This window comes from Entelurus aequoreus, linkage group LG21 (genome assembly GCF_033978785.1).
Source record: "Entelurus aequoreus isolate RoL-2023_Sb linkage group LG21, RoL_Eaeq_v1.1, whole genome shotgun sequence".
Taxonomy (NCBI): Eukaryota; Metazoa; Chordata; class Actinopteri; order Syngnathiformes; family Syngnathidae; genus Entelurus; species Entelurus aequoreus.
Genome location: NC_084751.1, coordinates 14,696,039 through 14,721,126, shown reverse-complemented (window position 1 = coordinate 14,721,126; position 25,088 = coordinate 14,696,039). Strand labels below are relative to the sequence as shown.

General features: G+C 36.2%; 1 protein-coding gene across 5 annotated transcripts in view; it reads left to right on the top strand.

The window, feature by feature from the left end:
- The window catches only part of brinp1 (bone morphogenetic protein/retinoic acid inducible neural-specific 1), a 338,696-nt gene that overhangs the window by 148,756 nt on the left and 164,852 nt on the right, over positions 1 to 25,088 (top strand). For all 5 annotated transcript variants that reach the window (XM_062031022.1, XM_062031017.1, XM_062031021.1 and 2 more), the window contains one exon: positions 12,898 to 13,088. In XM_062031022.1, coding sequence (XP_061887006.1) covers positions 12,898 to 13,088 — 191 coding nt within the window. The remainder of the gene's footprint in view (positions 1 to 12,897; positions 13,089 to 25,088) is intronic.

Here is a 25,088-nt window from a genome sequence, read left to right as displayed (position 1 = left end):
TACCGGTATACCGTACAACCCTACTACATACACAATTTATTATGAAGTTAATGGTGCAAAAAAAAGAAACAAAACAAAACACCATATTGGCTTATATTTCCTGAGTTGGTAAACAAAAACAAAAACGACTAAAAACTATTTTGTGATGATAAAACATGTACATTTAATTACTGCAGTATCGACCATGTACCGTTGCTGTCTGTATTAGTATCTGTCATGATCCGTAGCCCGGATCACGTTTTTGTTATTTTCTGTTAGTTTTGGACTCCCTTAGTTCCTGTTGTTGTGCACCCTTGAGTTTGTTTAGTTTCCTTGGCTACATATTATTTTCACCTGCCTCTGATTGGTGTTCGGGACGCTCACCTGTTCCCCGAGCACCAATCAGAGGCATTATTCAAGCCTGCCTTTGCCGGTCAGTCGGCCTGGCTTCTTTGTTTGCTACACGCAACCTGCTACGTGAGTATTCCTTGTCTTCTAGTCTATGCTAAGTTGTAGCCTTAGCTTCCAGTGCGATCGGCAGGTTGTTGCTTCGGCTTGTTTTCGGTTTTGGTACTTCCTTGAGTTTCGAATAATAAATCATGTTCCTACCTGCACGTCCTGTCCGGAGTGGTCTGTTTGCATCCTGGGGGAACTAACTTCGCAGCAAGCTGCGACCCCTGCACATAAGTATCAATCGCCCACCCTTGTTTAAAATCCAGAGCTTTAGATTAGCGCAGTTAGCAATTAGCAATGCTTTTGTGCATCCTTCTAAGGTGTGTAGTGGGACATGTTTAGCTATTCCTTGTCCTCCATTGACAATGATGCATTGCTAATGATACTTTAAACAGTTTATTTTCTACCATGGAGGTAAGGATAAGTGTTTTAGAAGTAGCACTATGGATCCACACGTTACTACCAGTGTTTCAAGACATGGCATCAATATGCTTTTGCAGACTATGAATACAGCGACTATCGTAGTGTGGCAGTGAATTGACAAGATGAGTATATTGGAGGATTTACGGTATATAACATATTTTGTTTGTGCTGGAACAAGTATGGCTAAAAATTCAACTAAAAGCCATAGAAAAAAATGCAATCAATTATAACGATGGCTCATCACCGTTTTTCCACTGTTGTAATCAAAGTGAATGACCATGCTAACATGCAATATTTCTTTTTTTAACAGCGGTACCTCAAATTTAATTGGTTTCGTGACTCAGAAGACTGGCCGTTGAAAATAATTAAAATCGGTGCTTGCCTTCCCGACCCCCACTTCCCCTACCAAAAAAAACAAAAAAACCCCAACACATTTTAACATATAACACGCATGATAAAAAGAAAAACAAACTTTTTGATTTAAAAAAATACTGCATAAAAACGATACAATTGAATTACTACTAACATTTACAGTAGTTTTATGAAGAAATATAATAATAATGTACAACACTTATCTTGTGGAGCGGACTTCTATGGTATCTCCTTTCAGCTGCTTCTTAGTCAAACACACCATCAGCAGCTAGTCCATATTTTCTTGAATACATGTCCACCGTTTAGATATTATCTTAACGTCCTTTGCTGGTGGTATTTACTCGTTCTGCTTTAGTATGGTGCAGACTAGCAGTGCTACGCTCGAACTGCTTTGCCAAATTTGCTACATACACAATTGCTCATGTTTTTAATTAGTCCATCCGTGTTCTAACGCTTGTCCCTCTCAGGGTCGCGCGGGGGTGCTGGAGCCTATCCCAGCTGCACTGGGGCGGAAGGCGGGGTACACCCTACACAAGTCGCCAGCTCATCGCAAGGCCAACACAGATCAACAGACAACAATCACACTCACATTCACACCCTAGGGCCAATTTAGTGTTGCCAATCATCAATGAATATCATGCATTTATTCTTCTCAGCACTCTCTGTCATGCTCACTTTCTTTATTCCAATAGCTGGAAAACAAAGTTTGGATGTTTTGGTGTGATTTTATGGGGTTTACTGTGGCGTTCACAACGGCAACTAGCGGTGGGGAAGCTCATTACCCGAATTTATGCGCGCAACAAAAGCGTAGCAATTAAAAAAAATCTCTGATATTGACATTTTCTTTTTTAGATTTTTCTAGCGGATACTTCAATCATCTTTTTAGTGAAGTGTGCTCTGATCAGATGTAATATAAGTTACATTTCAGGGTCAGTTCCTAAGGAATAATACATGCACAGTCCACTAGCAGCCCTTTGAGACACTTGGGATTTAGGGCTATATAAATAAACATTGATTGATTGACTAGTTATGGGCATGATATTCAATTGATCTTTTAATTTAGTCTTAATAATTCTGTTTAGTTGGTGATTAATCACAGGTTTAAAGGGAAAAGAAAAAGCAGAATGGAGCGCACTACTTGGCTGCAACAAGATTCATTCTCAACTAGTTATTCATTCTCAGCTAATTTGCTGGTACCGTATTTAAAAAAATGAAAAAATAAAATCCTGCAGTTTAATTACCGTATTTTCCGGACTATAAGGTGCACATAAAAAATGTTCTTCCTCCAAACTCGTGCGCCTAATGTAAGGAATATGTTTGTTTGGGCTTGCCCACCTCAGTGCTTTTGTATCGTAGGCCAGGGTGAAGATGGTCTTAAGTTGGAAATGTCATGAAAAGCTGACACTCTATATGATCGTAGCCTAATTTTCTGATCAAGATGATTTTAAATATTCCATATACAAGTCATTGAAGGGCATTCTTACTCAACAGCCATATATGTCACACAAAAGGTGACCGTATAAACAACGCCAACACTGTCATAAATATGTGCCATATTGTGAAACAACACTAAACAACAATGACAAACACATTTTGGCAGAATATTTGCACCGCAACACAACATAAACACAACAGAACAAATACCCAGAATGCCCCGCAGTACCAACTGTTCCGGGACGCGAAACAATTTTTTTTGGTACATGGTGTAATGATAAGTGTGACCAGTAAATGGCAGGCAAACATAAGAGATACGTCTCAAGTAAACAACACCAACATTTTAAATGTTCCATTGAAAATATAGAACATTACACACGGCACTCAAAAATCTATCAAAATGTTTTAGTAGTACATTTTTTAGTGCCATTGAAAATATAAAGTAGAGTAAATTTCTTACTTATATCTGTCAGTAAACGCGCCATGAAAGCGCTAAAACATACTGGTATAGTGAGTCTACATTATTCACCCAAGGAATTTTAGTTATTAGAGAGTTCCGGTCCGACGTTTTTTCACGGGACACATTTCCGGTGCCGTTGTTTCCGGATGAGGAGATGCTGCTCTGTTATTGATTGAAGTAAAGTCTGAATGTCATTAAAACAGTTAGCTCCATCTTTTGACACTTCTTCCACTCCCGTCCTTGCACGCTACACCGCTACAACAAAGATGACGGGGAGAAGACGCCGCCGAAGGTGAGCCACGTAAATAAGACCGCCCACAAAACGGCGCATCCGGAAGCGACTGTCAGAAAGCGTCTTGAATATGATCTGTAAAACATAATCAATGCAACATTTTGACCAAAGAACCACAATTACATGTCATGTAGACCACAAGGAAGTGTTTTACATTTAGAAAAAAATAATAATAATACGACTCCTTTAATGCGCCCTATAATCTGGTGCGCCTAATATATGAAAAAAGATCAAAAATAGACCATTCATCGGCAGTGCGCCTTATAATCCGGTGCGCCCTATGGTCCGGAAAATACGGTGCATGAACATACTACGCTGGCGCAAAAAAAAAGGCAGATTCCTTCTGCTTGATAATGCCATTGAAACAGGAGTTCAATCAATTTGACATGAATTCAATCAATGTTTATTTATATAGCCCTAAATCACAAGTGTCTCAAAGGGCTGCACAAGCCACAACGACATCCTCGGTTCAGAGCCCACATCAGGGCAAGGAAAAACTCAACCCAGTGTGATGACAATGAGAAACCTTGGAGAGGACCGCAGATGTGGGGAGACCGGCTCAATGGTCAATGGCAACAAATTGGGAAAATTCATTTTTGAAGTCCTTTTTATTGCAGTTAAGGTGGTAGCCTGGTCTGAACAAGGCAGCAGCCTTGACAAGGCGCCTGCATAACTGGAACAGTTTTCCATGCAAAAAACCCCCAAAACATCCAAAACAAACCCAAGCTTTCTCTTTCACTTTTGCTCGTGCGTTGACTTGGAGGACTCCGAGTTACCTCTAGCGTGCCGTCGAGTCTTCTGAACCAAGTGAAGTGAGGTGAGCAGCACTTCACGACAACATAAATATGTGTACTGGAGGCTTTCTCTTGACGTCGAAAAACAACATAGGCGCCCGCGTCGCCTCTGATCTTACTATGTTATTTTCAGTTCACTGTTTTGATGGCGACGATGTATTTCCCAGCTTCTGTTGCTCAACGGTTTGAGAAAAACACTGAAAATGAGGGCCGGGACCTCACATTACCAGCGAGATAGCACATTGCCATTACATTCCACCAGCACAAATACGAGTTTTCCAGTGTTTATGATTGAATTAGATGGTTATTTATGGCTATCTTGTAAAATCTGTATATGACACACCAATGCAATGTAAGCCGTGCGAGTTACTCGAACCCCATGAAGCAATAATCACCTATGTTATATTCCCCCCCCCCTCCCCGCCACACCCTCCACCTATGCAGGCGCCACGCCATTCATCTCCGCTTTACTTTCTGTGATAGGTCATTAAAGTGGTCTTGCAGCTGCGAAGTAAAGCACTGAATCATGTCTCCGATTCCATCTGCTGGCATGCTTAATCTGGGGCAGAAGGGGCCATAGCACATATGGCCCACCGTATAACGTTTTATATTAGAACTGGCAACGACGGGGCCGCACGCGGCGTAAGGTATTCACTGGGTATTAATACCTGACAGGGTGCTAGAGTTGCGGAGAAGGGATATGGCAAAAATGAAAGGAACTGACAGTGGAATCGCTAATGTTGAAAAAAGAATGCGCATAGCTTAGTATCGAAACGTGCACAAAAAGCCTCAACATATCAACTCTCAGTGAAGAAGTGGTATGTTGCATGACTTGTTATTACCTAATTCATCATTATTTGTTTTTTGTTCAAAGTTTTTAAAAAAAAATACTTTTCCTGTTGGAGACAGACTATGGTTGTTTGTATTATTACTAGGAATAGGGAAGGGTAGTGAAAGCAAGTACGCCTGTATGTAAAGTAAGGCACCACTTTTCAGTAATGTGCCAGCTCGATGTTAATTTACATTGAGTTTGCCATATACATGATGCTGATTAGCATTAGCAATTTTACATGGTGATTTCAACACCTCCATATTTGGTAATGAAAACTACAACAAAGATGCATGCTGCAATCAAAGAGCAAGTGTATAATAAGGGCAATATTTACAGTAAAATATTTGGCTTTATAGCAAAGACTACTTCCTAGCTCTGCAGCACACCGTCTATACACTACTGCCATCTAATGTCTTGGAATTGCAGCCGCATGCAAAGTATATATATATATATATATATATGTTTGATTGATTGAGACTTTTATTAGTAGGTTACACAGTGAAGTACATATTCGGTACAATTGACCACTAAATGGTAACACCCGAATAAGTTTTTCAACTTGTTTTATATATATATATATATATATATATATATATATATATATATATATATATATATATATATATATATATATATATATATATATATATATATATATACACATGTGTGTGTGTTATTATTGAACAATCAACATTTATTAATTGTGGTGTTGGTGGAGGGAACAGTGATAAAGTCATCTAAATAATTTGTGTTAAAAAGGGGGCAGATAAATATAAGAATAGTATTCTTCCATCTGCTCCTTTCTGATCATGGAAATGTATAGGAAACAAAAAAAACAATGAAAGTGTCAACTGTACATGGCTTGTATATATGCATTTTCATGAAAGGAATAAAAAGAAATGATGATGATGATTAACACACACAAAAGTCCCAAAAATTGGTATCTATCCCAAGGATCCTGGAATTGGTACCGGATTGGTAAGTGTATATTATAAATATAATATTTTGTAAAAAAAACAACTAAAATTCCAAATAAAAAAAGATTGCAGTACTTCTTGAGAATATTTTTTCATTTTTATTTTTTTTTTCATTTATTTATTTATTTCAGGCAATGACATAAAAAAGTACAAAGTTGACAACACATAATAATATGAATTAATATAGTGCAAAAGGTAATGTATAGTTTGTAATGCATAATTGTCCAGTTTTGCCTGAAAGGGAGTGGGAAGAAGATAATTTATTTAATCACACCCCCAGTTCTCCATTCAGTGATTATTCACATGAGTTTCACTCTTACTTTGTTCAAGGATTATAATACAGATGTTGTACCATAGTGGCATTACCACAGGTAACAATCATTATTACACTGTAACAATAATTTGTATCAACAATATAGTAGCAAGGCTTGACAAAATATTATCTAAGTAATTAATTGCAATTAATCACACTAATTAACTAATGCATAATTTTTGTTGAGTTAATACCTGAGGCTCGAAATATCTTGATAATAAGCAAAGTTTTTTGTGGCAATTTTTTTACAGAACCATGCTGTCCTCCGTGCTTGCATTTCACAGTTTCTGTTTTTGTTAATTTAATTTATGTTGTTTGTACTCTGCAATTAATCTATTCAAAATAAAGTTTTAGAGCGTTCTGATATGAATCAATTAACGCAAATTATGTTTTGCATATGGTGAATGTTCAGGCCAACGCTTATTAGTGTTAGTCGTTATCTCGTCGAGATTACACAATAAAGACGTTAAATGTTGCAGCAAGGTAGTACAGTCCATTTTGGCTCAATTGCATAACATTTGATATATATCTTTATTGTGAATTGTGCTTTACCAGTTATGATTATTAATAACTAAAGCGAATTAGTTAATTTTGGGTGGAACTGAAGTGAATTTCTGTTCTTGTCATCAAGCGAGCGTCATTATACAGGTCTGCCGTACCCAAAGGAACCTAGGTCAAAAAAAGAAGGACTCCTAAACTGGAGAAGCCAAACCACCAGTCTTCTATTCCTACCTATTGTCTGTGTGTGTGCTAAGTCAGGAGAGCACACCCTGACCATAAAAGAAGATGTTTTTGTGTAAGTGTCTGGAAAATAACTGCTTCAAGTCATAACTTTAATGTTGGCGTTGAGCTAGACAGGTAGTCTCTTCTCAAGGATAAGGTTATCACTTTTGCATTCCGAAGTCCCAATTAGGGCCTCTTTCCTACGAGAAGTGATCCAATCCACCTGCAAATATCAAACTAAGGGGCCTTATCTTATTAGGTGCTCAAACTGAAATACCACTGTTTACTTAAAGTTGGTGGTTTGCTTTCTCCAAGATGAATACCAATACTAATATTAATGATTAATTATTAATTGAGCTTTCTGTTGAAATGTGCATAAAATGGAATGATGTTTCATTCACCCTATTGTATACTGTAGAGCGTACTACTCGTCTGCAACCAGCAGAGGTGCCATTGATTTGCTCAAGCTGTCAAAACATTAAAAAAAATATATTCATTGAATAATTTCACACAAAATCAAATGCCTATTCTTAATCATTAAAATTTATATCGTCTTTTTAACTTTACACAAACATGCAGCTTTAAATAAAATAGTCAGCTAATGATGGGTTAACATGCCGATGTTATTGTACACAAAAATCCATAGCAGAGCCTACTTTTGTGCACTTCTTGCGTCTCAGATATTCCCCACACAGATAATGCCGGCTTCTTACCTGAATGCCTAATCACTGACGTTTTACTTGGTGAACACGGCAGGCGTTAGCTATTGACTCAGTGACAGTGTGTCTTCTTTAGCGCTTCAGCACGGCAGACACCTGGCACTTTTATCCTCGGGGCTTAGGTGCTTTGCCACGGCGTAACAGAGATTTCTGCATCTCTGTCTGAGGTGATGCTTCTCCCTGACGTGCGTCTCAGCGGCCTCTCGGGTAAACATCACAAAACACCCACGCAAATATTTTGCGAGATCTATCTGACAGACGTATTTGGATTTTTATTTATTTTGGAACTGCGGTCAAATGTCAATGCTGTTTGTCCCATGCATTGACTTTTTACCTCCACTGAAATGGACAGTCAAATGGGACACAATTTGATAAATGAATACATTAAATAATTAATTAAATGTGTCATTATTTATTTATAATTGCAATTAAATACACACATGTGTTGTTAAGCACAAAATTAGATAAATAGAAACAATAAATAATTAATTAAATGTGTCACTATTTATTTATAATTGCAAATAAATACACACGTGTTGTTAAATGTGTCATTCATGTATTTAATAAACAAAATGTGATAATTACAAACAATAAATACTTAATTAAATGTGTCACTATTTATTTATAATTGCAATTAAATACACACGTGTTGTTAAATTTGTCATTCATTTATTTAATAAACAAAATTAGATAAATAAAAGCAATACATAATTAATTAAATGTGACACTATATATTTATAATTGCAATTCAATACACAAATGTGTTGTTAAATGTGTCATTCATTTATTTAATAAACAAAATTATATAAATAAAAACAATAAATAATGAATTAAACGTGTCACTATTTATTTATAATTGCATTTAAATACACATATGTGTTGTTAAATGTATCATTCATTTATTTAATAAACAAAATTAGATACATAAAAACAATAAATAATGAATTAAACGTGTCACTATTTATTTATAATTGCAATTAAATACACAAATGTGTTGTTAAATGTGTCATTAATTTATTTAATAAACAAAATTAGATAAATAGAAACAATAAATAATTAATTAAATGTGTCATTATTTATTTATAATTGCAATTAAATACACACACGTGTTGTTAAATGTCATTCATTTAATTAATAAACACAATTAGATAAATATAAACAATAAATAATTAATTAAATGTGTCACTATTTATTTATAATTGCAATTAAATACACACATGTGTTGTTAAATGTGTCATTCATTTATTTAATAAACAAAATTAGATAATTAAAAACAATAAATAATGAATTAAATGTGTCACTATTTATTTATAATTGCAATTAAATACACAAATGTGTTGTTAAATGTGTCATTAATTTATTTAATTAAAAAAATTATATAAATAAAAAGAATAAATAATGTATTAAATGTGTCATTATTTATTTATAATTGCAATTAAATACACACATGTGTTGTTAAGCACAAAATTAGATAAATAGAAACAATAAATAATTAATTAAATGTGTCACTATTTATTTATAATTGCAAATAAATACACACGTGTTGTTAAATGTGTCATTCATGTATTTAATAAACAAAATGTGATAATTACAAACAATAAATAATTAATTAAATGTGTCACTATTTATTTATAATTGCAATTAAATACACACGTGTTGTTAAATTTGTCATTCATTTATTTAATAAACAAAATTAGATAAATAAAAACAATAGATAATTAATTAAATGTGACACTATATATTTATAATTGCAATTCAATACACAAATGTGTTGTTAAATGTGTCATTCATTTATTTAATAAACAAAATTATATAAATAAAAACAATAAATAATTAATTAAACGTGTCACTATTTATTTATAATTGCATTTAAATACACATATGTGTTGTTAAATGTATCATTCATTTATTTAATAAACAAAATTAGATACATAAAAACAATAAATAATGAATTAAACATGTCACTATTTATTAATAATTGCAATTAAATACACAAATGTGTTGTTAAATGTGTCATTAATTTATTTAATAAACAAAATTAGATAAATAGAAACAATAAATAATTAATTAAATGTGTCACTATTTATTTATAATTGCAATTAAATACACACATGTGTTGTTAAATGTGTCATTCATTTATTTAATAAACAAAATTAGATAATTAAAAACAATAATGAATTAAATGTGTCACTATTTATTTATAATTGCAATTAAATACACAAATGTGTTGTTAAATGTGTCATTAATTTATTTAATTAAAAAAATTATATAAATAAAAAGAATAATAATGTATTAAATGTGTCATTATTTATTTATAATTGCAATTAAAAAAACGCATGTGTTGTTAAATGTGTCTATAATTTATTTAATAAACAAAATTAGATAAATAAAAACAATAAATAACTTATTAAATGTGTCATTATTTATTTATAATTGCAATTAAATACACAAATGTGTTGTTAAATGTATCATTCGTTTATTTAATAAAAAACACAATTATTTAATCGTTGAATTAATTATATCATTAATTCATTTTAATATGTAACTACTAAATAATGTGTTTAATTATTGATTTAATTATTCTATATTTCATGAGTGAAATCGTTATTTCACAATGAATGATTTATTCCATGATTTAAGGATTCCTTTAATTATTTAATGAACTAGACTAGATTTGTGTTAGCCCCGCCCACTGACTTTGATGGGTGAGTTTGACAGATATAATTAAATCTTGAAGCGGTGACACACAGGTCCATTAAATAAATAAACAAATTGTTGACTAATTGATTAAATTGTGAAAAAAATAAAAAAAATCATTTTGTCATTAAATAATGAAATCAAGGATTGATTAAATGATGAAATAATTACTTAACTATTTAAATAATTAAAATACATTTTACATTGAATACATTAATAACACATTTAATGACACATGTATGTATTTAGATCTAAATCACATTTAAATATTCATGTATTTATTTAGTTTTGACCCGTTTGACCCTCATTAAAGCACAAAGTGAAGAGTTTCTGTTATTACTTCTGTCGTCGTTGGCTTGTCACTTAGTTATTTGCAGGCAACATAACTCAAAAAGTTATGAGCAGATGTTCATCAAACTTTCAGTTAATGTCCAAAATGTGATGAGAAACAAGTCCTCAGATTTTGGGGCTGATCTGGATCATTTCTACTACGTCACTTACGTCTACATTATGACCCGCAACCTCCGATGATGACCCCCTTCACACACTCCCTACTGTTTATATGTACACTGTCCAATAGCATTCCTCATAGCTGTGCACATTTTAATATGTGCAACATCTTGCCAATGTGCAAAATCAAAACCAAAACTTTGATCTGTTTTTATTTTTTAATAAATTTTATACTTTAGTAAATTTTTTGTATATTTATCTGGCTGTAAATAATCTATAGCTGTGGTTGTCAAACTTTTTTCACCAAGTAGCACCTCAGAAAACACTGGTCTCTTCAAGTATGACCATACATTAAAATACAACATTAAAATACAGTAGCGCAGAAGGCCTAAATATTTATTAAAAACAAAGCAGAGGTTTTATTTAACAAGTGTATATATACTATTTTTGACCATTTAACATTACAGACTTTTTTAACAGTAACAGTGTGTTTGAATAGTCAATTAAGTGATTTTTTGTCGTACCACGGGTTGAGGATCACAGGTCTATAAGCATGTTTGCACTGTAATAGTCACTGTACATGTGTATAATGACAATAAATAGAAATAATTAATTCATTCTCCTCTGTGTGTTTATGCTAGCGGTCTTGCCTCCACCCACAGAGACAAAGACATGGATGACTGAAAAGAAGCTTTATTCCATGTCTTTCATTCCACTATACATATTATGAACACATTTTGATTAGATTTTTAGGAAATAGAATAGGGTTAGGGAACAAGTATTTATATTTTGGGGCTGATCCGGATCACCGTCTGGATTCATTTTGGGTTAGAATCCATAAAAAATACAGCAATATTTGTGTGAATGCTCCAAAGCAATTCTACACCAAAATGTATCTATTTGTGTTATTATTATTCAACTTCAATGTATTATTATTCTTCTCCAAATTTTGGCGCGCTCTACCATCCACTTTTTTCACCTGATTCAAACCGTTCCAACTTCAAACTGTTCAGCCTATTCGGGAATTGCGGGCTTTCCCATGAAAAATTCCAAAAATACCTATGTTTCCCAGAATTCCAGGTTTTCCGGGGCGTTTTTCCCATTCAAAATGAATTGGCCATTTTTCAAACAAAATTGTACTTTTCCACAATTTTCAACCTATTCAAACCATTCCACTTTCAACATATTACACCATTCTGGAAATTCAAACTTCCTTTTTTCCAAGTTAAAAAAATTCCAGGAATTTCCAGAATTCCTGCTTTCCCAAAGCCCTATTTCAGCCCTTTTTTCCAAGTTAAAAAAAATTCCAGGATTTTCCAGAATTCCTGCTTTTCCAAAGCCCTATTTCAGCCCTTTTTTCTGGCGACTACTCCTTCCACATTTTTCAACGCATTTCAACCGTTTCACCGTCCAAACATTCCTGTTAATCAGGACAAAAAACAAAGTTGTTTTTTGAACTGGAAAAATTCCCAGTTTTCTCAAAACTCCAGGAATTCCGTAAATTCCATTTCTCAATTCAACATGTTACTACTTCGACATTTCTTGACCGATTTGAAAAATTCCAACACCAAGTATTTAAACTCATTCAGGCCATTCAAGTTTGTTTACCATTTTCAAAAAACTTACCGCTTTTCCGGATATTCCCAAATTTTTGGGGAAATTCCTAATGGGCCATTTTTCAAAGATCCCCAAATCCCACATTTTTCATCTGATTCAACTTCAAAATATTCTGCTTGTTTGGGAATTGTGTGCTATACTTCAACAATTCTAAACAAAAATCCAGGGTTTCAGTTCAACTTCAGCATAGGAGCATTCACACGCAATTCCTTCAGGCATTGCCTCTTCTAGTATGTATTATCATTCATTTATATGTATTTATTATCCACTTGCATCAGGGCCAAGCGATGCAGCTACTCAGCCCTTATTTGGATGGTCTTGAAAAATGGACAATTTGACTTGACTTTTCCTGTCATTTTCAGGGAATTTGCACGTTGGAAGGTGAGGAACACGGCCATTGAGAGGCGGGACCTGATCCGGAACCCCGTGCCGCTGATGCCCGAGTTCCAGCGCAGCGTACGCCTGCTGGGCCGCAGACCGACCACTCAGCAGTTCATTCACACCATCATTAAAAAATATGGGACCCACATTCTCATCTCGGCCACCCTGGGAGGTAAGAGAGCTTCAGTGGTTTGGGTAATGGCTTGTACATATATATATTTTTTAAATGCCTCGGGAAATGCGGTGCTGTACTTTGTGATAAAACTGGTGAATGCGAAAGGCGCTTTTTAAACTTAATCATCCTTGGACAAATAGAAAATACTCTCATTCGATGTCATTTCCAGCTCAAATATACCCATTCTCCAAATACAGATGCATTTTGAGGTTCCTCCTACAGTTGAAAAGTAATACAGAATTTACCCTTAATAAACAGGCCTTTATTAGCCAAAATTGGTAACACTTTAGTATGGGGAACACATATTCACCATTATTTAGTTGCTTATTAACATGCAAATTAGTAACATATTGGCTCTTAATTAGTAATTATTAAGTACTTATTAATGTATTATTCTGCATGGCCTTATCATACAACCAGTAAGCCATTAACTAAGAGTCTTCCCTCACTAACATCAGAATTATTGCTTATTAGTAACCCTAACCCCAACCCTTATATGTTCCCCTAGTGTCCAAATAACTCTAAATTAACCTCGTAAGGCCCAAGCTGTTTGTTTACATGTTTTTTTTTTATTTATCTTTGCTATTTGGGCTTATTGGACCCTAATTAGAAAAAAAACCTAAAAATCATATTTTGATATGATGAACTTAGTCCATAAGTACACAAACGTGTACTTCATGTGTAGTGACATCCATCCATCCATTTTCTACCGCTTATTCCCTTCGGGGTCGCGGGGGGCGCTGGAGCCTATCTCATGCAAATTTTTATTTTTACACTTTTTTTCCCAAATTCCATTGTATGTTATACTCTTCTGACACCACCAGATGGCAGTATAAGTGTCCACATAAGAGGCCCATAACACCCCAATTCAGTAGTATACACAATTTTGGAAATAAGAGCTACAAGGTGCTGTCCACGCATGTGGCCACTAAGGCTAATTTAAATGAAATAACTAATGTAAACATAAAAACATTGAGTGTTGGTCTTGACCCGAGGATGCAGAGACGGCAGGCAAAGTGCATACACAAATGTATTTAATGACAACAACCAAAAGAGTGCAGCAGGCAAGTGCACAGGAGCAAAAAAACAGAATGACCCAGCTCAGTCCAGAGGAAAAAGGTAGCAAAAAGGTAGTGGAAACAAAAATTAGAGCACTAAAACAGGATATACAACACGATACCAGAAGCTATTAACAATTGTCATGAGAGATCATGACGCTGTTTATTAACACAAATAAAAAAGTATTTAAGTACACCTGTCGTTTTTGTTTGAAAACTAAGTAAAAGAGTCACGTCTGAACCATCTTTACATTATCTTTTAACCTTGAGGCCATTTTGTCTCAAGTTGCTGGTCGATCCATTTCTCACTATCTCCCTCTTGGGATTGTCCATTAAAGAACACGGTTATAGAACACAATAAAGGTGCTCAGCAGGCTAGTAATCAAGAGGAAGAGGCTAATTCTCTTCGTGGCCACCTACACTTTATGGTCTCAAGAGTCATTATACACTCTGGGAGGGGAAGGACCGGGTTTTTGCAGGCAACTTAAATTTCACTGGTCAAGTGTAAAGAGTTCCATTAGGGGTTGGTCCATTTGCCTGTAATATGGAATGGAATAGAAAATAGCATGCATTAATACTCGTTGGTGTGTGTGCGTGTGTGTGTGTGTGTGTGTGTGTGTGTGTGTGTGTGTGTGTGTGTGTGTGTGTGTGTGTGTGTGTGTGTGTGTGTGTGTGTGTGTGTGTGTGTGTGTGTGTGTGTGTGTGTGTGTGTGTGTGTGTGTGTGTGTGTGTGTGGTATATTTCCATAATGATACTTTGGTGTCTGGACATGTTATAGAAAGTTAAATGGCAATTTTGCTTCTGCATTTCATTTTTTTCTTACTACTAGCACAGCCATTAACATTCCTCCGAGTTCGTTTATATAGTCCATTGTCCTCAGTGCTTTAAAGTAGATTTAAAACGAACTTTTATAGAATTGGTTGTCAAGTTTAGAAAAACAGCAGCTTCTCTTTCCAATTAATGCCACAAGAAATTTCCCATAATGACGCGGGGGAAAAAAACGAAAAAAAAAACCGTACAACTTAAATTTGATTGAAATAATTAATTAGTTTTCTTCCTGACTTGTGTTGCTCCTCGTTATGGAACTAGTGTCAGATGAAAGCCAAAGGAAATGAAAAAGCTACGTACAAAGATGTATGCAGGCGGTATGCAGAGGACTTGTTTACATTTTACACATCATACAAGTTTTTCTTTTTGAAAGATTTTAAGCTATTGCCGTTTTTTTTTTTTTTACTAACGTGATGATTTCAGACTATGCCAATTAAAACTTCGCTACCTCAAGTTTAAGGAAATAATCATAAATACAGTAGCACACCAACTTACGATCTGAATTAATTTTATAGTGGAGCTCTTAATTCAAAACTCTTGTATCTCAAATCAACGCCATCCATTAAAATAAATTAAAATAATTTTAAATGATGTTTGGCTCACTTATAAACAAAACATTTTTAATTTGTAACTTTTAAAATACAATAACAAAATAATACAATAAAAATGACTAATAACTACAGTTAATAAATAAATAAATAATAGAAGAAATATAACCTTAAATGAAAATCTAATTCAAAACATTTGTATGTTCGTACAACACTTAAAACCTTTAGCATATCCATATGTGGAATTCATTTATTGAATGGATTAACCAAAGAAATCAAACTAATCACCAATATGATTCAGTTTAAGAGACTGTTCAAACTACAAGTGTTGTGTCACGACGGGGAGGTCGCAGCTTGCTGCAAGGTTTGTTCTCCCAGGATGCAAACGTACGACTCCGGACAGGACTTGCAGGTAGGAACATGATTATTTCCCAAAACTCAAAAGGGTACAAAAAACAGAAAACAACCCGACGGCGAGCGTGCCTATCGCACAAGCAAAGGCAAAAACTTAGGACATGAAACTATAGACATGAACCTCACGAAACTGTGGCATGAAAAAAAACACGAAACTGTGGCATGAAACAACTCGCATTAACTCTGGCATAGAACAAACACGAAACTGTGGCATGAAACCAATACGACTTAAATGGCGAGGCATTATGTAAACACTTAGCATAAACTATGGCATTGCATGAAACAAACACGAAACTGTGGCATGAAACCAATAGCATTAACTATGCATAAAACAAACACGAAACTGTGGCATGAAACCAATAATGACACCAGGACGACTGACTGGCAAAGGCAGGCTTAAATAGTCCTCTGATTAGAAGCAGGTGCGCGTCCCGAACACCAGAGGCAGGTGAAAATCATAAGTAGCCATGGTAACTAAAACAAACTCAGGTGTCAAACAGGAACTAAAAGAGTCCAAAACTAACAGAACAGAACGAAAACATGATCCGGACCACGGATCATGACATGTTCACAACAGAACAAGAATTATGATGAACATTATAAAACCCTTTTTTTTCTATTTTTTTTTATTGAGACAAATATTATTTATGTATTTAATATTTGTTTACTTACTATGGTATATTATTTATTTATTATGCATTTGTTCACTGTTCTGTTACTGAGAACAAGGAAATTTGATAAAATTGCTATGGTATGAAAAGGGGTAGGATTAAATAAGCTCTGCTTCTTCCTACTCCTTTTCGGATGTGCTGTAATGAAACAACTGGAATTGTGTGATGCATTACATTGTATTGTATGCATGTTCCAAATAAACTGAAACTAAACTGAACTGAACTAATAAAGTCATGTAATAATAATGTACAGCATTTACCTTGGAGAGTGGAATTTTACGGTCCATCAAACACACCATCAGCAGCTTCTCCAGTATTATGAATATTATTTTAACATTCCTGGCATGCGTTTTTTTTCTCATTCTGCTTCAGTATGGTGCAGGCTAGCCAATATTATCGGCCGATAAATGCTTTAAAATGTAATATCAGAAATTTTCGGTATCGGGTTCAAAATTATCGGTATCTGTTTCAAAAAGTAAAATGCATGACTTTTTAAAACGCCGCTGTGTACACGGACATAGGGAGATGTACAAAGCGCCAATAAATCTTAAAGGCACTGCCTTTGCGTGTCGGCCCAATCACATAATATCTACGGCTTTTCACACACACAAGTGAATGCTATGCATACTTGGTTAACAGCCATACAGGTCACACTGAGGGTAGCCGTATAAACAACTTTAACACTGTTACAAATATGCGCCACACTGTGAACCCACACCAAACATGAATGACAAACACATTTCGGGAGAACATCCGCCCCGTAACAATACATAAACACAACAGAACAAATACCCGGAACCCCTTGCAGCACTAACTCTTCCGGGACGCTACAATATACACCCCCCGCTACCCTCTACCTCCACCCCCCCCACCTCAACCTCCTCCCAAATTCCAAGCTGCTGTTTTGAGGCATGTTAAAAAAAATAATGCACTTTGTGCTATGTTGGAATTTTTTTCCATAACTTGAGTTGATTTATTTCGGAAAACCTTGTTACATTGTTTAATGCATCCAGTGGGGCATCACAAAAAAATTAGGCATAATAATGTGTTAATTCCACGACTGTATATATCAGTATCTGTTGATATCGGTATCGGTAATTAAGAGTTGGACAATATCGGAATATCGGATATCGGCAAAAAAGCCATTATCGGACATCTCTACTTGTAACTCAATGTTTTGCCTGCAGCTCTTATCTCAAAACACTCTTAAGTGGAGGTACAACTTTATGTCAAGCTTTCTTTTACCACAGACATGGGCAAAAGCTCACCAATTACCCACTGTTTCGCTTCTATCTCAACATTTCCATACTTTATTTGACCCCGAGCGCAGTTTCAATCAATGCTTTAAACCTTGCACGGATGTGCGGAGGAAGTTTTTTAAAGAAGGGAATGCATTTCAGACTTTTTGGCCGATTAAAGATGCCACGGTTGCGAGGTACCCGAGCCGTAATAACTGACAAAATCTTGAAAGTGCCTCGACGTAAACGCTCTGGCGGGGAACAGTGTGCTTTACAGCGGCTCGTTTTTCACAGCTTTTGGATGGCGAAGGATTTACTGCGCAAGTGAGGCTGTATATAAACGCTACAGGCTGCTAGTGCCATCAAACTTACTGTGAAGGGCAGAACTGCAATGGTTGGACATATTCCACGCCATCTGTCCCTCGTATGTCCAACAATCAGTCCGTTTTGTGCCGTTTATTCACAGTGAAACCCGCACGGAATGTCCATATGAAGAAATTGAAATGCGGAATGACTACAATGTCTCCCCAGAAATAGGGCGGGGGAATTAACCTGACAGGTGGCACTGTGGAACTTAAGCGATCAATTCAGAGCGGCGAACCTGTTGAACAGAAAAGGCCCGGTTGTCATGCTGATGACTTCTTTAGCATCAACAGGCAGCGGAATATATAGATTTGGGCTGAAAAGGAGACAGCGCCTTGGAGCTCATTCCACTTCCTTTGCTCCCTTCCTGGTGAATGCACAACCTCTGATCGGATCTGAGGCCATTTCAATGCACCGGTCGTCTGCGCTCAGCGCCGACGAGCAAAAATGGCTTATTGAAATGACTTGGCAAAGTTTTTTTTTTTTTTTTTTGGAGGAACCTGGCTGCACCCGATTTAAAGGAAAATCCAGTGAAAGATGTAGAGGTAACAACTTTTACAGGACTGTCTCAGAAAATTAGAATATTGTGATAAAGTCCTTTATTTTCTGTAATGCAACTAAAAACATGAAAATGTCATACATTCTGGATTCATTACACATCAACTGAAATATTGCAAGCCTTTTATTATTTTAATATTGCTGATTATGGCATATAGCTTAAGAAAACTCAAAAATCCCATCTCAAACAATTAGAATATTTCCTCAGACCAAGTAAAAAATAGTTCTGTAGTTCTATAGTTTGGGTTTTTGTGCAGTCAAGGCGACATGCAGAGAACATTTATAGGTGTTCCAAACTTTTTCACTTCTATTACAATATTGATATTGGAGTTTGATAGCAATATTCACTCAATCAATCAATCAAACTTTATTTATAAAGCACTTTTCATATGTACCGTATTTTCCGGACTATAAGGCGCACTTAAAATCCTTTCTCAAAACTTGACAGTGCGCCTTATAACCCGGTGCGCCTAATGTACAGAATAATTCTGGTTTTGCTTACCGACCTCGAAACAATTTTATTTGGTACATGGCTTAATGATATGTGTGACCAGTAAATGGCAGTCAAACATAATATATACGTGAATACTGCAATATAATGACAATATGAGTCAAGTAAACAACACCAACATTTTATATGTTCCATTGAAAATTGAGAACATTAAACACGGCGCTCAAAAATCTATCAAAATGTTTTAGTGAATTATATATTACGACTTTGGTAAGCTATGAAGCCGCACCGCTTGATGGATTGACGGTGCATTAATCATACGAGTATTATTATGGTGTGTCTATAAGGCAAGATGTATTATCTGGTGTTTTGTTTCGCAATATTATGCAAAAGCAACTTTTCTTACCTTCTGGTATCTGCTGATCTGTATTTGGGATCTGCATAAATCCTGAAAAATTACGCGTGTCCGCCTTTTTAGTCCGTGGCGACACCGTAGTCGATAAGCTTCTTCTTTTTCTCTATCTTCTTATGTGACATTCATCCTCCGCTGTTGCCATTTCTAATACAAAGTAGTGTAAAGTTCTTACTTATATCTGTCAGTAAACTCGCCATGAAAGCACTAAAACATACCGGTGTAGTGAGTTTACATTAATCACCCAAGGAACTTTAGTTATTAGAGAGTTCCGGTCGGACGTTTTTTCACGGGTCACAATTTGTTGTTGTGAGAAGATGCTGCTCCGTTGTTGATTTAAGTAAAGTCTGAATATCATTAAAACAGTTAGCTCCATCTTTTGACACTTCTTCCACTCCCGTCCTTGCACGCTACACCGCTACAACAAAGGTGACGGGGAAAAGACCGCCCACAAAACAGCGCATCCGGAAGCGACTGTCAGAAAACGGCTTGAAGATGATCTGTAAAACATAATCTATGCAACATTTTGACCAAAGAACCGCCATTACATGTTATGTAGACCACTAGGAAGTGTTTTCCATTTAGAAAAAAATAATAATAATATGACTCCTTTAATGCGCCCTATAATCTTATATATGAAAGATTATATATATTATATATACAGTATATACATATATATATATATATATATATATATATATATATATATATATATATATATATATATATATATATATATATATATATATATATATACTATATATATATATATATGTGTATGAAAAAAGATCGAAAATAGACCATTCATTGGCAGTGCGTTTTATAATCCGGTGCGCCCTATAATCCGGAAAATACGGTACAAGAAATGCAACGCAAAGTGCTTTACAGAATTAAAAACAATACCCCGGTGACCCAAAACCCACATTATCACATACGTATGCACGGATACAGATACCAAACACAAACACACACACACACACAACATACACACATATGCAACTATATGGACAAATGATTTCATGGCTGAGTACAGAGGAGCCATGTGAGTAAACACCATCACAGGGGCCATCTGCACCAGGAGGTCATCAGACCTCCTGGTGCAGATAGGGGCTCTGACACAAAAGCGCCCCTATAAGCATGGCCGGAAACCCCTGAAGCAGATGGCTCATCCAAGGAATGTTGGAAAATAAAAATAATAAAACTTGTAATATCCCTTACGATCAATATCGTAAGGGATATTGATCCCTTACGATATCAGCGAGAATCATACGTAATATTTTTTAGCGTGGAATGTTCAGAAAGGCTTGATCAACCGAAATGACTCAAATAGATGTTGGTATGAAAAACACTAGCCTGTGTCTTAGTGGTGCATGGTTACGGTTGTTGGCGGGATTCCAGGTTGCAGGAGAGGCAGGCAGTGTGCAAGCAGATGGTGCCTTTATCAGGTATAGTAGGGAAGGGATTTATATGGCCCCATTCCTGAGTGGGTCTCGAGTCAGAGACCCACTCAGGAATGGAGGGTGGGGATGATGGAAAGGGAGGGTGGGGATGATGGAAAGTGCCACTCTACATTGCAACTGATGCTGTGTGTGAAGTTGGAATTGGCACAAAATACATTTTAAGATATTCAACTCTCTACTGCCTTATGTTTTTGGATGTTTTTTTAAAGCACTTTTTAAGCAGAACTGATGACTCTGTTATGTGTGCAGGAGGGAGTTGACGGCACAGACACAAGGGGGCAATGTCGCTCTATGATTTATTATATATATACCCAATATAATATGTATAATAAAGAAACAATATTAATAAACTAGAGAATGGTGTGTGACAAAATCCAAGAGTGTGTATGGTGTAAGACTATGTGAAGCAGTTATCTGTTGAGTGTTACCGGGAGGTGTTGTTCCAAACTCGGAAGTCCAGAGGGCGAGGCTGATCTAGGAAGTCCGTGCGACAGGCGAAAGATCCAGGGCGAGAGAGAGGCGTCAGAGTCCGTGTCCATGCGAGGGGGGTCGAGATCCGGGAAGGCAGTCGAGATCCAGGGGGGGTTCCAAGGGAGCGAGATGCACAGCTCGAATCCAAGGCAACGGAAGGAAAACACTGCAGGCACAAGGGAGATGACAGAGGACAAATCAAACACGGGGAAGAAAACACGGAGAGCAAAGAACTAAGTTGCATAGAGCCAACGATCGCTTACGGGACATCAACAGAAGGTTATGTTCTGGCGCGGGTTGGCAGGTTGTGCAGGTTTTTGAAGGCAGGTCTGATCATCAGCTCCAGGTGTGCAGATTGCCGGAGATTGATTGCAGCTGTTTGCTGCCGCCGGTCTGACGCACGCTTTGCACGCTCTCGGAGCTGCGCTCAGCGCAGCACACAGATAAATGCGCACTGACACGCGCCCGTACCGTGACAGACTTCCCGTTATCTGCACTGTTAGCCGTCTCTGGCTAGCAGTCTTTCACTATTTAGAACGGACATAAAAGCCAGCAAGCCAGTAGTGTTTAAAATTATATTTGTGAAGGGTGAAATGACGGCGCAGAATGGTGTCGTCATCAGACGCGGACAAGTCATTCATCAACGTTTTAGCCGTCCACACACACACACACACACACACACACACACACACACACACACACACACACACACACACACACACACACACACACACACACACACACATTATTGTATTTCTTACCCTCTTGAGACCTCTGAAAAATGCCTACCTCTTTAGGACCACCCTTTCTAGATATATAACGATTTGTATTTACAACATTAATAAGATGTGCATACTATGCAAATATAAATAAGGTCAGCTGTTAGTATTTTTTTTTGTTTGTTTAATCTTTTGTCTGTAATTGGTTTTTAATCTTCAATATTTAAGTTATTGCAGTATGTCTCTCTATACATATTTTTTTTGTATTCATTTAAATTTCTTACACACACTTGTTGTTACATATGTTGGCCAGAGGGGGAGCACCTCAATTTTTCACACACACTTGTTATTTCATATGGTGACCAGAGGGAGAGCACTTTTAAAACCGACACACAGTCAATTTGAAAAATCCCTCCTTTTTGGGACCACCCTAATTTTGATAGATTTCATCACCAGGAGTGCAAATGAGATATTCTCTATTAGACGCAATGGTTTTCCGTATATGGACCATGATTTCGGGCCTAACTTGTTCACCGGTCTTCATATGAACGGTACTTTTCCCTGTTGATGTCTCAAAAAGGGTAGAAATACAAGAACACACACACACATTGAAGACAACGTTTTTAAAATACTTCATCCTCCCCGGCATTTTCAAAAGTCCCAGTTTTTAAGGACAAAAGTATATATTTATGCGTGTGGACAACCTTTCATGGCCAGTCATGACCACCTATTTATGATTGCCCATCTGGAATGTACTAACGCTGTCTCTAAATTGTAGTGGAGTGTTAATTTGTTATTTTGGTGACACCTACTGGCCACAACAATCAATGACGTTGCCTTAAGTGGTGCAGTAAGTTGTAGGATGCAGACACGTTAGTTACTGGCTACTCTCTAATAAACTTCTGCCTTGGAGACTTTGCAGCTCTAAGTACTATGCAACTAAAATACTTTGATCCTTGTTTGTATTGACAAATGTGGTGTTTAAATACTGCAATATTGTTCAATTTAGGACACTTATTACATATGTCTACCTTGCCTGCTATTGCGTGCTTAGCTGTTGTGTAGTTGCGTGCTCCTCGATCACCTTTGCACAAGTAAAACTGCTTAAATCAGAGTGGTTATTGGACAGCCGATATAATCGGACCCATATCGATATCAGATGGGGACAACTTGAATTGGTATCATTCATACCACGTGGTTGAAGTGGAAAAATATGATCCAGGTGTGATACAGCAGTGCAAGGAGAAAAACAAAACACGGAATAAAAAAAAAACAACCTCCTGAGAGCTGCAGTGAACATTTGTGTTTGGTCTATTTCTTTCTATAATTGCCCTGTTATGCAAAACAGAAATGTTTACTGCAATGGACGCTAGCTCTCAGCAGCTTATGCTTTGATCCAAATCAGCTTATGCAAATGTTAAAAAACTACATTCATCCGCCAATATTACTGCACTTTAAGTGGACACGTCAGATATACCCAGTAACTGCGAGCCTGATGTCCTCAAAACAGGAGGATTAGGATGCACAGTGTGGTCAGTCTTACCAAACAGCAAATTAAAAACACTTCACAGGGCATAAAACATTGAATACGATTTAATATGCGACCGACAATATCTGATCTCTTTCCTCATGCACATAATGTCGCCCCTTTGGAGCATCGCTTCACAGTTTGTTAAATAATCCGGCTTTACTACACATCTTAAAACATGATATATAGCATACAGGTGGAACTAAAAACAATATTTATTAATGAATTATTTATTCCAGCAATTAGATTTACAAGGTGAAACTAATATATGACATAGGTCTCATAACATGCAAGTCAAGATATTTCAAGCCTTCTCTTGGTTTTAATTTTGGTGATTTTGGCTTATAGCTTATTCAAACCTCAAATTGAAAATCTCAGAAACATTGGGGGTTCTCCAAAACTGCCAGCCCTGATCATCAATATAATAAGAAATAGAGGCTCGACGTAACTCACTTTGCAAGAAATGAGTTTACCGTATTTTCTGGACAATAGGGCGCACCGGAGTATAAGGTGTACTGCAGATGAGCGGGTCTATTCATTGTTCTTTTTAAATACAAAAGGTGCACCGGATTATAAGGCGCATTAAAGGAGTCATATTATGATTTTTTTTCTAAATTGAAAACATCCACTGTAATGATATCAAGTACAAGAGCGTATCTAGTCGATATTACTATGATTACATATATATTTTTTATTGTCACAACACTTTTTTTGCTTCTTTAAACATTTATATTATGTTTATAAGGTCAGGAAATATGTCCCTGGACACATGCGGACTTTGAATATGACCAATGTATGATCCTGTAACTACATGGTATCGGATCGATACCTAAATGTGTGGTATCATCCCAAACTAATGTAAAGTATCCAAACAACAGAAGAATAAGTGATTATTACATTTTGACAGAAGTGTAGATAGAACATGTTAAAACAGAAAATAACCAGATATTAACAGTAAATTAACAAGTAGATTAATAATAAATGTTTACGGCTTGTCCCTCATAATGTTGACAAAATAATAGAATGATATGTGACACAATATGTTACTGCATATGTCAGCAGACAAATTAAGCCATACTTGCCAACCCTCCCGTTTTTAGCGGGAGAATCCCGTTATTCAGCGCCTCTCCCGACAACCTCCCGGCAGAGATTTTCTCCCGACAAACTCCCGGTATTCAGCCGGAGCTGGAGGCCACGCCCCCTCCAGCTCAATGCGGACCTGAGACGGAGTGGGGACAGCCTATTCTCACGTCCGCTTTCCCACGATATAAATACGCT